This window comes from Sturnira hondurensis, unplaced genomic scaffold, assembly GCF_014824575.4.
Source record: "Sturnira hondurensis isolate 20B ecotype Veracruz unplaced genomic scaffold, ASM1482457v3 Scaffold0002840, whole genome shotgun sequence".
NCBI lineage: Eukaryota > Metazoa > Chordata > Mammalia > Chiroptera > Phyllostomidae > Sturnira > Sturnira hondurensis.
Genome location: NW_028075471.1, coordinates 11,029,522 through 11,044,075, shown reverse-complemented (window position 1 = coordinate 11,044,075; position 14,554 = coordinate 11,029,522). Strand labels below are relative to the sequence as shown.

At 40.1% G+C, this 14,554-nt stretch overlaps 1 protein-coding gene across 3 annotated transcripts in view; it reads left to right on the top strand.

The window, feature by feature from the left end:
- The window catches only part of ADAMTS9 (ADAM metallopeptidase with thrombospondin type 1 motif 9), a 176,543-nt gene that overhangs the window by 59,631 nt on the left and 102,358 nt on the right, over positions 1 to 14,554 (top strand). For all 3 annotated transcript variants that reach the window (XM_037040884.1, XM_037040885.1, XM_037040883.1), the window contains 5 exons: positions 343 to 488; positions 8,243 to 8,424; positions 8,513 to 8,649; positions 9,330 to 9,447; positions 9,698 to 9,793. In XM_037040884.1, coding sequence (XP_036896779.1) covers positions 343 to 488; positions 8,243 to 8,424; positions 8,513 to 8,649; positions 9,330 to 9,447; positions 9,698 to 9,793 — 679 coding nt within the window. The remainder of the gene's footprint in view (positions 1 to 342; positions 489 to 8,242; positions 8,425 to 8,512; positions 8,650 to 9,329; positions 9,448 to 9,697; positions 9,794 to 14,554) is intronic.

Sequence of the window (14,554 nt, the reverse complement as noted above, 5' to 3'; positions counted from 1 at the left end):
CTACTAACTCATTTTGGCCCTATCTGTAGCCAGTCTGTCCATTTCCACTCCTCATTTATTCAAGTAAACTAATTGAGCACCTCGAAGCCAACCACTGGAGTTGCCCCGACAGCCTCTCACTGGCCAGTTTTGTTTAATCAAATTGTAAATGAAAACAGCCTAAAATCAAAAGAATGAGAATAAAATCCTTCCAGCTTCCATTATTCGTGTGGATGGTGAAATTGCAGCAGGTCACGCCAGCACGTGGAAAACATTTAGAATTGGGTGTATTTGAAAGGACAGTGGGTCTTACAAAGTTTCAAGCACCAAGCTGTCCCTCATTGTTCCCCTTATTAAATACAGCACTGCAGGTTTGGATTTTGTGTTCCCAAAGAAATGGAGGGCCCCGTGATGGATGGATCCTGGGGAAGTTGGACTCACTTTGGAACCTGCTCAAGAACATGTGGAGGGGGCATCAAAGTTGCTGTTCGGGAGTGCAACAGACCAGAGTAAGTCCTAGAACTCATCACTATTATTAATAAGCAGGAAAGAAAAATGCCTACAAGGAAAATTTAGCTGGAGGCAGATAAAGAGCTCTTTTCCAGATTAAGAGAGTGGGTGGTCTTGACCGTTGCTAAAACAAATGGGGCCCAAGCTTTATCCCGAGCAATTCCCTTCTGTATTATTCTTTTTTTCCATGATCCTTTATTATTAAAAGTTTTGTCTGATGAGCAGTAGGTGCTTTTATGTTGATTGGCCTGTTTAACAATTTTGATAGCCAGGCATACCTCACTGCCCTCTCACCCCCAGAGCTTGGGATAGATAGCATGCTAATAAAGTGAACAGATGTGTTTTTCACAAGGAAACAAAAAGAATGGTCGTTTCCATCCAGACTGTAGATAAATACGCCCTTTCCAGTTAGCTTCTGAAATGCAAAAAAGGGTGCACAGACCCCTGAGGCAGCATTAGTAGATCCTGAGGAACCTGGGACAGCAAGCCAGGAATTACTTTTTGTATCAATCTAGTCTTACAGGTGAGATACCTGAGATCCCTATTGTACAACCTGACAGTTTATAGTTTGGGAGTGTCCTGCTCATCAGGATAATTGTCATTATGTGACCAGTCTAACCTTGTTAAGACCTGCATATTCACATAAAGCCAGTGGGTTTTTTCCCCCAGCATCTGTTATGGTAGACCTGTGTTTGCTGGGGAGGCTGTTTACAAGTAGGTTTTAAAAATTGCTATCTTCATTTTGAGGAATGACATCCAATTTTGTGTGGCCATAAGATGTATCAAATTTAAAGGAGTAGAATATAATACATGACATTACTGCCACTGAACCTATATAGACTGGAGACCCCAAGAAGTCTTCACAGATTAGGAGTAGTTTTTAGGTGTATAAAGCAGTAACAACCATTTTTAAAGAACCAGCTGCTTTGTGATGATGTAATATGATTTTGCCCAGCAATATTCATTTTTAACAGCCTGCAGTAAGGGTAGCAGACTGGACTGTAGAGAGAAACATGCACATACAGTAGCAAAGTGGGCTGGTTCGGGATTGTATTATATGCAGGATTATATACAGGATTGTACTGCAGAGTGGTGGAGACCAAGTGCTGGGTGCTTCTCAAATCTAGCTGATAGTTCGTAGGTAGGAAAGAGGCCTGCTATTGAAAAACCTTTCAAAATGCGTATCAGAAATATCTGAGTTGTGTAGGCCACTGTTGCAAGCCCTGGTTTAAATCAATAGTCTGTAGTACCAATCACAGATGATGATCTAAGCCAATAGCAAATATGAATGTTTTAAAAAGTTAAAACTATTAGGTTGTTACATTGAGCCAAGTCAGTATTATCGTAGCTATATTATTATGAGGGTGTGGATACTGTGAATAGTAGGCACTTTTGAGATTTTGACTCAACAATGTTATATTCAAAAGAAGTGTTTGGTCTTTTCTCTTTTTATCCTCTTTTCTTGCTTTCTCTTCTCTTCTTTTTTAAGTATTAGAGCAATTGTAGAAGTGCTATCCATAATGGGAAAGGGCCACACAAAGAAAATCACCCCATGTAAATATTTCAGCAGGCAGGATCCAGCTTCAAAGTAAAGTGAAGATCCTCACATTCGGAAGTTAGGAACCAAGCATAAAGACTTCATTAGAGGTCCTTCTGCTTGCTGTTTGCTATGGGAGGTTTTAAAATGATACAATCCACCTAGTCGAGTGTCTGTACAGATATCACTTCATTCAAACACCTCCAAGTTATTTGCACTGGGGTGTCCCTGTGCGTTGAGCAAGGAGTGTGCTTCTGAAACTGAGGTTACAGTGGCACCAGGGAAGTCAATTTGATGAGAGAAGGGGACTTGGAAAGGGAAAATCAGACCCAAATCTCAGTTTAAAAGCTTTTTCAGAGAAACTCACAGAGCAGATGGCTCACTCTGTTGAATACAGAAGTGGTTGCTGTCCTGATTCTCAATTTGAGGGGAATGGTTGCCCCTCCCGGCAACCTGCCTTTTCTCAGCTTGAGGAGCCCCGAGATTTTAATGTAGAGCTCCAGTTTCAAAATTCAAGATTGTCTCTGTTAAGAACACTGCATTGTTTTTGTTTTTTTCACAGTATTCATGTGATTCAAGAATGTGTTTCTTTCTCATTCAGACGTGTTATGATGCATTTTTAGTTTTTTCTCCTTGAAAGTATAGAGGCTGAAAGAGGCCCTGGCTGGTGTAGCTCAGTGGATTGAGCGAGGGCCTGCGAACCAGAGGATCGAGGTTCAATTCCCAGTCAGGGCACATGCCTGGGTTGCAGGCTGGTTCCCTGCAGGCCAACTCCCAGCAGGGGACGCATGGAAGGCAACCATACATTGATGTTTCTCTCCCTCTCTCCTTCCCCTCTAAAGATAAATAAATAAATAAAATCTTAAAAAAAAAAAGAAAGTATAGAGGCTGAAAGAGAAGAGTAGCATTGCCATGCACATGGATTCTGCTCTACCTGTGAACTGCAAGCTTTCTAATTTTACTCAAAAAAAATTTTGTTCTCAGTTTATCTACAGTGCTAGAGGTATGCCATCATGACAGTGGGGCTCTAATATTTTCTTTAAATGCCTTATTTATTTATCTTAATCCCATTTTTGACCCATGTCCTACAGATAAAATGAGCATTTATTCTGGTTTGTAAGAACAGTTAAGTTTACATCTGTCTTCCTGGAGAAGTTCAATAGCTCCCTTTTTAATTCTCAGGGTGTCCTGGATTGGACAATTCATTATATGTAAATCTATGAGAAATATGTAATAAGGTAAAAATTTAAATTGGAACCACTAAAGCATAAGACAGTGTCAGAACAAGACCAGCATCGGAACTAGAAGGTGCGTTCTCAGGCCAGTGGGCCTGAGCTTGGTCTTTTGTGCTCTGAATTTGGCCCTGAGTGTCCTGGTAACTGGAAAAAAATGGTTTATGGAATCGTTACATAAAAAAATCATCAAAGTGAAAATCAAACCAGTTCTTTATGAAAGTCAAAGTATTTTCCTCTTCTAGTGCTTCTGTCTTGTTTTTCAATTAGGAAGTAGGTTACATTTAACAATAATAAATTCATAGACTTGAGGAGAGACATGATTGTGAACTGGATATTTCTCATCTAGGTTTTCACCATAGCAACTACTGATGCAATCTTACATAAAGAGAGTAAGCATTTGTCTATTTCATCTAAGAAAGAAAATCTCTCATTTGGCTGTAAAGAAGTGAAGCAAAGTTTTTCTGAGGCACTGAGCTGGACGATCTTACTTGAAAATGTCACAAAATGGCTACAGTGGGACCGCCGTTAACTAATGAATTTAATATCCAGTCCCATACACTACCACATCTGGCAGGATCATCAGTGATGACTAACACAGCTTCCTGGCTCATCCCATCTTGAATCCTTGAATAGCTTTTCAGCACACTCTGCAGTTGGCCATTTGACTCCTTCTTAAAATCGTCCAAGCTTAGGAAATACATTACCTTCTGGGGCTGCCTGTTGCATCATTAGAAATTTCTTCCTTGTGCTGACCCTAAACAATCTGCTCTAACCCATTGTAAGTAAATGTAGAAGTGGAGATTTCTGTTCAAACCCATTTGCAGACTAAAGGTTAGCTTTCCTTCCGTGTAGAATGCACCTGTGATGATCTTTGCAAAAATTCCTTCATCTTTGGTGATGAAGCATTGCAAAGTTTCTTTGTATGTATGAATAGGCATGGTTGTGCTTGAAAGAAAGATTCAGCTTGGCTGTACTAAATATAGTTACTTTCATAGTAATTAATCTAGCAATTTCCTAAGTGCTTTTCATCCCTATTTGACATGCAATATTTTTAAAAGATCTTAGTAGTTGGAAAATGTGGTTAATATTTTTTCCAGTTACATTTCCTATAGTTTTTAGTATTTCCCTACATGGAAAAAATACCCCTAACTGGCTAAATTACTAAAATATAAAATGAATTTTATCCATACTGAAAGGTAAATCAAATTGGCTAAAGCCTTCCCCATTACACAGTACATGCCAATCAGGCAAAGATCATATTGGCTAGGACACGGGCCACAAACACAAGGCCCGAGGGCAGAATTTGGTGCTCCACCTGGCACCTCAGTGCACCCAGCAGCAGCACTGAGATCTCACTTAACTGTTAAGGAGTAGTTGCACTGATACAGTCCTAACATTGCATTTGACCCTTTGAAGGCAAGTGGGAGGCTGATGCGGCCCCTAGTAAAAATGAGTTTGACGCCCCTGGGCTAGGATATAAAATAAGCAATATATTTCAAAAGGGCAAACTTACATTTATTAATCAAATATAATCTGCCTTTTTATAAAAAGGAAATAAGATCAGAAAAGGAGTTTTGATACGGGAAGAGTCCTGTTTCAAGAGAGGCAGCATAGCAGAGAGGCCAGATCATGAGTGAAAGGTCTGGGTTGGCCTCAGCCAGTGCATCTCACTGAATTGGCACATGACCCTACCAGAATACTTAACATTTCTAAGCCCAGTTCCAACAAAGTATCAGAAACAAGAATGCCACTACCTACCTTACAACATGTCCATGCATAGTCATAAGAATAGCTCAGGGGCCAGCAAACTTTTTTCATAAACAAACACTTTTTCTGTAAAAGATTTCTTACGTATTTTAGACTTTGAGGATCATAGGCTCTCTCTCCCAACTATTCAACCTTGCTGATGTAGTAAGAAACATACATAGATAATATGTAAAGAGTGGGTGTAATAGTGTTCTATAAATAAAACTCTATTTATAAACACTGAAATTTGACTTTAATGTAATTACTATGTATCCCCAAATTTTGAAATACTTTTTCTTTTTTTATGTAAAAAATATAATTTTCTCACAAGTTATTTAAGAAACATGCTGTGGGCCAAATTTTGGCCCCCACACTGTGGTTTGTGGACTCTTATAATAGCTGAACATTTACTGTGAGGCAAGCCTTGTTCAAGTGCTTTGAATGTATTAACCCAGTTAACCCTCAGTCAGCCCTGTGAAGTAGACATTGTTAGTGTCATCTCCCTTTTACAGACAGGGGCACAAGCTTAGAGAGATAAGAACAGCCTGCTAAGATTGGACTGTTATTAACAGGCAGGGCTGGGATTCAAACCCTCTGTTTTTAGGGTTCCTCTTCATAATCCTCAGAAATATGGCCCCTGACATAGAGGGTTTTCCATGTGCTTTTTTTTATTTAAAAAAATTTTTTTGTTCAAATACAGTTGTCTCCGTTTTCACTCCCCTCCCTCTCCCCCCACCCATCTCTGCCTCCCACCCTTGAATCTGCCCCCCTTTGGCTTTGTCCATGCATCCTTTACACATGTTCCTGGATGGCCCTTCCCCGATTTTCTCCTATTGTCCCTCTCTCCCTTCCTCTCTTTAAAAAGTCATTTATAAAAATACATCACTAAATGCATTTGCCATTTATTTTACCAGTGCTTTGATAGTGGTCAAAGCAAGCAAAGAGGGCGAGTGTCCTTATCTGCAGGAAAACCACCTACAAGCATCAGCAATCTGCAACCCAAAGCCCCGCTGCATTTGGTCAACTGCAAAAGTCAGCTAAGACTCATTATGTAACAAAACCAAAACGAAAAAAATCAACTTCTAAAATTTTTTTTCAAAGAGAAAGAAATGTGAATTATTTTCAGGCAATAACTAAATGATCAATCCACTATAGTTATTTGGGCCATTTAAAAAGATTCACAAAGATCATTTCAGTTTGAGGAAAAGTTGAAGGGGTTCTTGCAGCACATTTAAAGCAAGTTTCACCTGAACAGCTGGGTGGGCCTGATCTATTATTCATGTGTAACCTGATATTTTATGCATGAGCCTGGGTGCCTCTGTACTGAGAAAAGAGCTTGGTATCCAGGAAACCAAGGTTGTATTTATTTCTAAATGGCATCAAAAGAGAAATATAAAAGATTCTGGACTATAGCACCTGGATGACGTAGCAGAAGGAGCATAGAGAAGGAACCTGGGAAACTTGACTTCCAGTCCAGTCTGTGATTTTTTTATAATCAGTGTGACCTTGGGGAAAGTATTTAACTTCTCTTAACCTCCTCTTGCTTGGTAGGAAACTACTTCTGCCTTTCTCTTGAGCAAAACATGAGTGACTTTTAGCTATTCAAATGCGCAATGCAGATATAAAGCTTATGGGCCTAATTGTGTTTAATGGGAAAACAATCAGACAGATACTGCTGGTTATGTGCAATTTTGCATCACTTGGTACAGTCTTCTTCATAATAAATATTTATCAGACTCAGATACATAACAAGCCTTTCATGGGCACAGTATCATCTCTGTTATACATGTGCAGGACAGAGCTCAGAGAGGCCAGGGAGTTTACATAGAAGTGCCCAGCTTGTAGGTGCAAAGCTTATGCTCTTCCCTTACTCTACAAATCTTTGATCCAGGGAACATGTTTATGACAGTGTCATGGCCAGGTGGCCCTTCCTGAGACTTGGGCGCTCTGCAGAAGCACTGAGTCCCACCTCACAATGCAAACAAACCCTGTTGCAGCTCAGGTTTGGTGCTCCGAACAAGCAAACTGCTGAATTGGATCAGATTAGATTGGGAATACTCATATAATATCATAGTAGTTAACATTTCAGGCATCTGCTGTGTGCACTTATTTTAGGGAAGGAGAAAACTGAAGTGCAGGTAGACTAAGAACTTTGTCTCAGGTCACACAGTGAGGACAGAGCGAGAGTAGAAGCCAGATCCAACTCTTACCAGTTCTGCTAGGCTGCCTCTTATTTTGTACTGTATGGGCTTGGATATATTTCCCATTCTCCCAAGGCCTGGTGTAATAAAACAAAACGAAAACCATTTCTTTGTGGTCCAAATCACTCTGAAAGATTCATTTCTAAGAAGAAAGGTGGGTAGGTTTGAGAGGTGTCCTAGGGAAGCAGTGAAATCTGAGCTGCTCCAGCCCTGGGTGGGTGAGCCAGACTTCCTATGATTCTGTGATCTTCCAGTTTCCATGATGAATTTGGCAAGCCGTTGACTGCCGGGAGACGTGTTGTATAATTTACTCTCTGGGTCACATCTGGAAAATACATGTGCGGGTTGCATGTAGAAATTAAGCCTGCCCTGTGATGCTTTGTAAGACACACTCCATTCTCTTGTCACACGAAAGGTAATGAAGCCAATATGCTGTCTGTCTCCTGCTTCTCTTATTAATTTAGTCAAAATACAGGCAAACCCATTCCCTTTATTCCATCTGATTTTTAAAGCAAACAAAAACCATGGTTGTTAGTGGGGAAAGAGGAGGAACGGAATTCATAGAAGTGGGATGCGAAGGTTTGGGGTGGTTTACCATGAGACTATCGTAGGGAAGTAGACAGGGGACATTTACTCATCTCTACCTTTCACCTTCTACATTTTTAAAAATTGAAGTACTGTGAATGTTTGAGAGAGAGAGAGGAGACAAAATAATGCAATAGATTTCAGGCTTTGTATTTCATACTTTAAGTTACACACTCTAGTACTTTATCTTCACAACAGCCTTACCAAACAGTACCTTCCCACTTTACAGATGGGAAGGACTAAGCATCCAGGTTAAGTGACTTGCCCAAGTTTAGACACTAAATGGTGTTGACGGCAGAATGTAAACCCAGATTTTAGAGCCCCTGTCCTGTTCTCTGTCTCCAGATACTTCAAATTTACTTCCCTGCAAGACAGGATGCCACAGATGAGAGAGTGATGCTTGAGAAACACATTATAAGAGAGTATGTGTGTTCTTTACCTTTTCTCAGGCCGAAAAACGGTGGAAAGTACTGTATAGGGAATAGAATGAAATTTAAGTCTTGCAACACAGAGCCATGTCTCAAGCAGATACGAGACTTCCGAGAGGAACAGTGTTCTCAGTTTGATGGGAAGCATTTTAATATCAACGGTCTACCTCCAAATGTGCGCTGGGTGCCTAAGTACAGTGGAAGTAAGTGTCTCGGGGTGGTGTGTGTGGTTGGCAGGTTGGTATGGGACCAGGCACGAAAGTCACACTGCATTATGTCTCTCCTCTCTAGTTTTGTTGAAGGACCGATGCAGGTTGTTCTGCAGGGTGGTAGGGAGCACAGTCTATTATCAGCTCCGAGACAAAGTGATAGATGGGACCCCATGTGGTGAGAACACCAGTGATATCTGTGTCCAAGGCCTCTGCCGGGTAAGTACCAAATGGTGTGTTCATCACTGTGTTGTCTTACTGCCAAGCTGTGGTTTGTGGCCTTCTTGACAGGGTAGCAGCTGCTAATTCCTGTGCACTATCTCTGCGGCAGCGGTTCTCAAAGTGAGGTCCCCAGAGCAGCATCAACATCCCCTGATTCTGATGCATGCCAAAGTTTGAGAACCACTGCTCTGGATTTTTCTGAACAGCAGCTGTTCCCTTAAGATAGGATGTGAGCTCTTTAATTAGGCACAGTCCTCACTGCTCCTTTTTTCCAATCCCAAGTGATTATTTTCATTTACTCCACTTATCTGTAGACTAGTGCTTTTCAAACTTTAATCTGTAGATGCAGCACCTAAGGAGCTTCTTAACCTGCCAGAAAATCTACTGTGATTCAATAGATCTGAGTGAGACTCAAGAATCTGCCTTTCTGACAGCATCCAGGATGCTCGGGGCTGCTGGTCCAAGGACCATGGCAAGTTTGAGTTCTCAATCCTTGCAAGCTTAAAGAGACTTAACTTGGTTGTCATTTTGAAGGTACATCATGCAAAGAAACACATAGTTTATTGTTTTATAATCTTTATAATACTTGTTATAATGTTTAATTATAATTACAATAAACATTATATGGAGGTAGACTATTGAAACAATACTTACTTCAAATGTTTTCTTTTTAAAAGCAAGCTGGATGTGATCATGTTTTAAACTCAAAAGCCCGGAAAGATAAATGTGGGGTGTGTGGTGGCGATAATTCTTCATGCAAAACAGTGGCAGGAACATTTAATACAGCAAAATATGGTAAGATTCTGTTTCTAACAACTGTAAGAAAGAAAATGTTCCGAGTGTGACAATCACTCACCATATGCAATATGTAAAAAGTAATGTCAAGCAGTAAGATCAATCTTATTGAGTTGCATTACCCATCTGTCTATAAGGCACCCAATACTGAGAGTTATATTATATGCCTCTTGTTTCCCATACTTTTTCCCCCGCTTAGAGAAAATGAACCATGCTTTGGAATACTGAATTTCTGCTTCCTTCTTTTCAGGTTATAATACCGTGGTCCGAATTCCCGCTGGTGCTACCAGTATCGATGTGCGGCAGCACAGCTTCTCAGGGAGACCAGAGGATGACAACTACTTAGGTGAGACGGTGCCCCTACCATGTGCAGGAATTCTGGTTTTCTGGAGCAGCTGGCAGATACGAACTGCTTCCTCTCTATTGCACATGGAGAGCTTTCAGGTGTCATGTATTTTCATGAAAGAAATTGATCTTGAAATTCACTATTTTATTTCTCCCTCATATGTACACACTCAGAGCATTGATTTAAGAGTCATGTAGTTATACTAGTCAATATCAAGGACTTTACTCTGGATTTTAAAAAATAGAGAGGCCCTAAATCAAATTTTGAAGTACTTGCCTTATACATTAGCATAATATCATTACTCTTTGAGTCTTTTTCAAATAATCTATCCTGTGGGTAACTGACTTGCAAATGTTTTATTAGAGGTATTACCTGACAATTTTTACATTATCAGCTCTAACCAAGAGCAGACCACTAGTGGACTTATTTAGTATTCATTATGCCTGATCATTCCAGAAGGTTCTATAGTGGTAATATTTTTCTCATGTCATTGAGAAAAATGGCCTGCCTTGTTACTTTACATATTTTTTATCCTTTGCTCACCATGCTCAGGCACATGATTAATTCATATCTATTCCTTATATTTAAACCACAAGACACCAACAACCCTGTGTTCATTTTTCAACAGTTTGCTCAGCCCAGTCTCACTTCAATTTATCATTCCATAAACTACAATTAGTGATTATGAAATTTGCCAGTCATTTTTAATTAAAAAGAGTACATGGGCATGGGGTCATGATAGAAAGGGGTTCAACTGGTCACAACCAACTTGCACAACCAGAGTCGTCCTAGCCATGAAAAGCAGCGTGGCTTACACTCCAGTCTCCATGAAATCAGGGCAGTCTTGCTGGGCAGTCAGTTTTTAAAAGAAATGGATGTGCTAATATACATTCTGTCTTATTATGTCCAGACAGGAACTCTATTTACCCACCTGAATACAATCTCTTTTGCAGCTTCCCAAACATTTGAGCATATTGAGATAGTAAATGAGTATTAGTTCAATTGAAACCTCTGTATTTTGGAATGTCTGTATGAAATCTTTCATCAGATAGACAATGATCTTTGAGTCAAGCACGCTAATTAAATACAGTATTTAGACATGACTTCATTATAGTGTCTTCTTCCGTGTGCCATTATTTATTCAATCAGTCATTTATTTAATATGTGCTAGGCACAATAACAAAATGGAAAAAAATTAAAAATAAATAAAAATCTCTGTTTTCTTGAAACTTATTTTTTGGTAGGGGCAGAGCAGTGATTTTCAACTTTGCTCATCTCGTGGCACACATACACTAATTATTAAAATTCTGCAGCATAACAAAATATATTAAATTTTATGCTGATCTGACAAAAATAGGTATAATTTTTATTCATTCACGCAGGATTGCTATGGTTGTATTGGTCATTTTTTATTTGACCATCTAAAAAAGAAGAGGTCAGTCTCCCTGACTAAATAGTTAAATATTACATGTTTTGAAATTCTTGGGGCACACTGGTTGAAAATCACTGCAATAAATAGACATTAACTTAATAGATGAGCAAACTACATAGTGTTAGAAGATGATATGTGCTATTAGAAAGTAGAGCAGCATAATGGAAATTGGGATATTGAGGATGGGCTGGGAACAGTGGTGTTGAAATATTTGAAATGTAGTAAAAGGTAACAAGATGCCTGAAGGAAGACTATTCCAAGCAGAGGGAGCAGCCAGTCCAAGATCCTTGAAGGAGGAGCATGTCTGGATTGCTCCAAGAGGAGAGGGAGTCTAGTGTGGCTGGAGCAGAGTGAGCACAGAGCATCCTGGACGAGGTTAAACATGTATCGGGGCTAGATCAGAAAGGGCCAGGGAACCACTGAAAGGATTATACTGAGAGACACGGGGAACTACCTGGGGTTTTGAGTGAGGAAGAGCGTGATATAATTGTGTTTATTTTTCAAAGAAGGACTCTGGCTGTTATGTTGAGAATAGATGGTTGGGGAGGATATGGGGCGGAAGCAGGAAGACTAGGTTAGGTTACTGCAATAATCCATGGGATGCTGGTGGTTTGCTCCCAAGTGGTTGCAGCAGAGGTATGGAACGTGGTAAACTTCTGCGAATGTTTTGAAGGCAGAGGCATTATGACTTGTTGATGGATTGATTATGGTGTGGGAGAGAAAGAGAGTGTGACTTCAAGGTTTGGACCTGAGAAACTGAGAGGAAGAAATGGCCATCAACAGACGTGGGACAAATTATGTTTTATCTATCATGTGACCACTAGGTTTTAAAGTCAGAGGCTGTTTCTTTATATCTTTAGCTCTTCATATAAAGCCTGCACATGATGCTAAGTACATGATTGCTGAATTGTTGAGCAACCATTTCTTATTATGGAGTACCTACTGTGTGCTTAGTGGGGAATGGGATCACCATGGAAATAAACAGAGTCACCCCTTCTTTTGAAGAACATAAAGTCTTAGTTGGAATTAATTACTCAGTGGCTGAATCAGCTTTCCACATCCTAAGTATCTAAATGAGTGGCAACTTTATAAGACAGTTAACAAAGATCTTGGGGATTCTTTTCAAATTATTTTTTTGACAACCCCACACTTGCCATTCTATCACTGTGAAAATGGGTTAAACATTTTCTTCATACATTGGGTTATTAGTTTGAGCATGTCGCCTTACTACTTTCTAATTAAATTCAGCAGCATTGCACACAACCTCCTTTATAAATTAATTTCCTGAGAGCTGAAAGCCATGTTGACCTCCTTTCTTTTCCATGAAAGGGAAAAGGATTCTCCCTTCCTCTTCTCCTTCTTGAAAAAAATAATCTCTTTCTTAAGTAGGGGCTTCAATTCAATTCAACTGCATTAATCAGGTCAGGTGCCTGAAGTGAGGAAGGCCTTCTGATAACCTTTTATTCCTCACTGAAGGTTTCTGAATCTTTTGGTAAAGAATGAAAGCAAAATTAAAGACTCGTCCTCTGGGACAGGCAGTCATGGCTCTTTAATGCAATGGAATGGTCAACTCATCTGTTGGCAAAAGAACATCACTCTGGATGCACATGACAAGTGTGCAGGCAGAGATGGCAGGTCACAGCTCACTGAGTGTGAAGGTTGAGACTTCAGAGCCTTTGAGCCTTGCAGTGGTTTCTTAACAAGTTAGGAAGAATATGATATCATCAGATCTGGTGTGTGTAAAAGTTTGCTCTTGACTTCGAGAAAGGTGCAGTAAATGCTCTAAGAAGGTCTAAAAACCCACTGTTGGACCTTGCTCAAGTCTATTCACAGCTGTTTCATTGCTAAGCAATCTTCATCCTTACCCACCATAATCCTTGTAAGGTCAGCCCAGCCATATTCTTTCCCCATGTTTTGGGGAGGGAGCCATTTCTAGGAGAGAGAGGGTCTTTGTCACAACCCAGCTCTGCTGGGTGAAATGCAGGGGAAATGAAGCCAGGAAATTAGCTCCTCTAATCACATTAGCAGGAGGTTGGGCAATAGACTGTTATTTTCAGGAAACTATTTGTTTCACAAGGTACTGAAGCAGAAAATCTCCCTGTCAAAGGTCACTCTTTCACACAGATGCCTCCCTCCCATTGAGTTAAAGCCAGGCTGCACCCAGTACCACCATGATAGTATTTCTTGAGGAGGAAAATGGAGTGGTTTCTGTGGTACTTATCTGTCTCCAGTACATGTAGCCCTTGATTAGTTGTGGCAATGGGAAGACAGGAATCGATTCAGTTCAAGGTAAAGCAGAACATTACTTTACACGGTGACTCCCATCTCATTGCCTACTCACCATCTCTGGGATAAGGAGATACAGTGCAGGGTGGAATGGTCAAGTCAGCATGAATACAAGAAGAATCCTGGAGACTTTGGAAAAGAGCCCCAGAGTTCACCTAAAATAAATGGCTGCTCTTTGAATATGAACAAAATTGAATGATAGCTTAATTTACAGACTGGCCTTGTGACATCTCATTTCCCCATTCTAGGGAAACATCAACGGGGCAGTTAGTAGGCCACTTCGCTTGAAAGAACTGGGTAATTTTGCTGGCAGCGCATCCTGCCATCACCACGTAAGGGAGCCACAGTGGGAGGCAGCTGCAGGAGGCCCCAGGTGCCATGGCAACAACTTCATGTCCAATCAGTGACCCATTGAAATCTGTGCATTTGCCTGGCTGCTGGGTCTCATATGGTGGAAGTTTCAGGAGAGATGAGGTTGTCAGAGGTTCACGCTGACAAAAAAGAAAAAAAGATTATTTGGCAGGAAGCAGTCATGAACGTCAGGTTTAGTCATTCACTCCTTGTTTCCACATTATTGTTTGAGCACCTACTATGGACTAAGATCTTTCTTGGCATTATAAAAGTACATTTTTAAATGGCCATTTTACTAAAGGGGCTTATGCAGTCTAGCAAAACAAAGTATTTAAGTTTTTAAAAAATTCATAGCTAAACATCTTTGGTTTCTATTTGTACATAGGAAAAAGAATGCATGAATTTGTTTACTCATTTAACAAACATTTGTTGACATCTTTCTTGGAAAGCTTTCATAGTTAACAGGCTTCGGAGACAGACTTCCATGATGGAAAGTCATCTGGCCTTGGGAAAATGTTTTACTATTATTTAAGTCATGCTTTTCTCATCCACACGTTAGGCATCAATAAAGATATGGTAAGGAGACAGTGTATATAAAAGGGTGATGATCTCTCAGGAACAGAAACCCATGTGTACTATTGTGTTTAATGTTCTTCACAATCCTGTGGGAGATCCATTTTACAGAGGAAGAA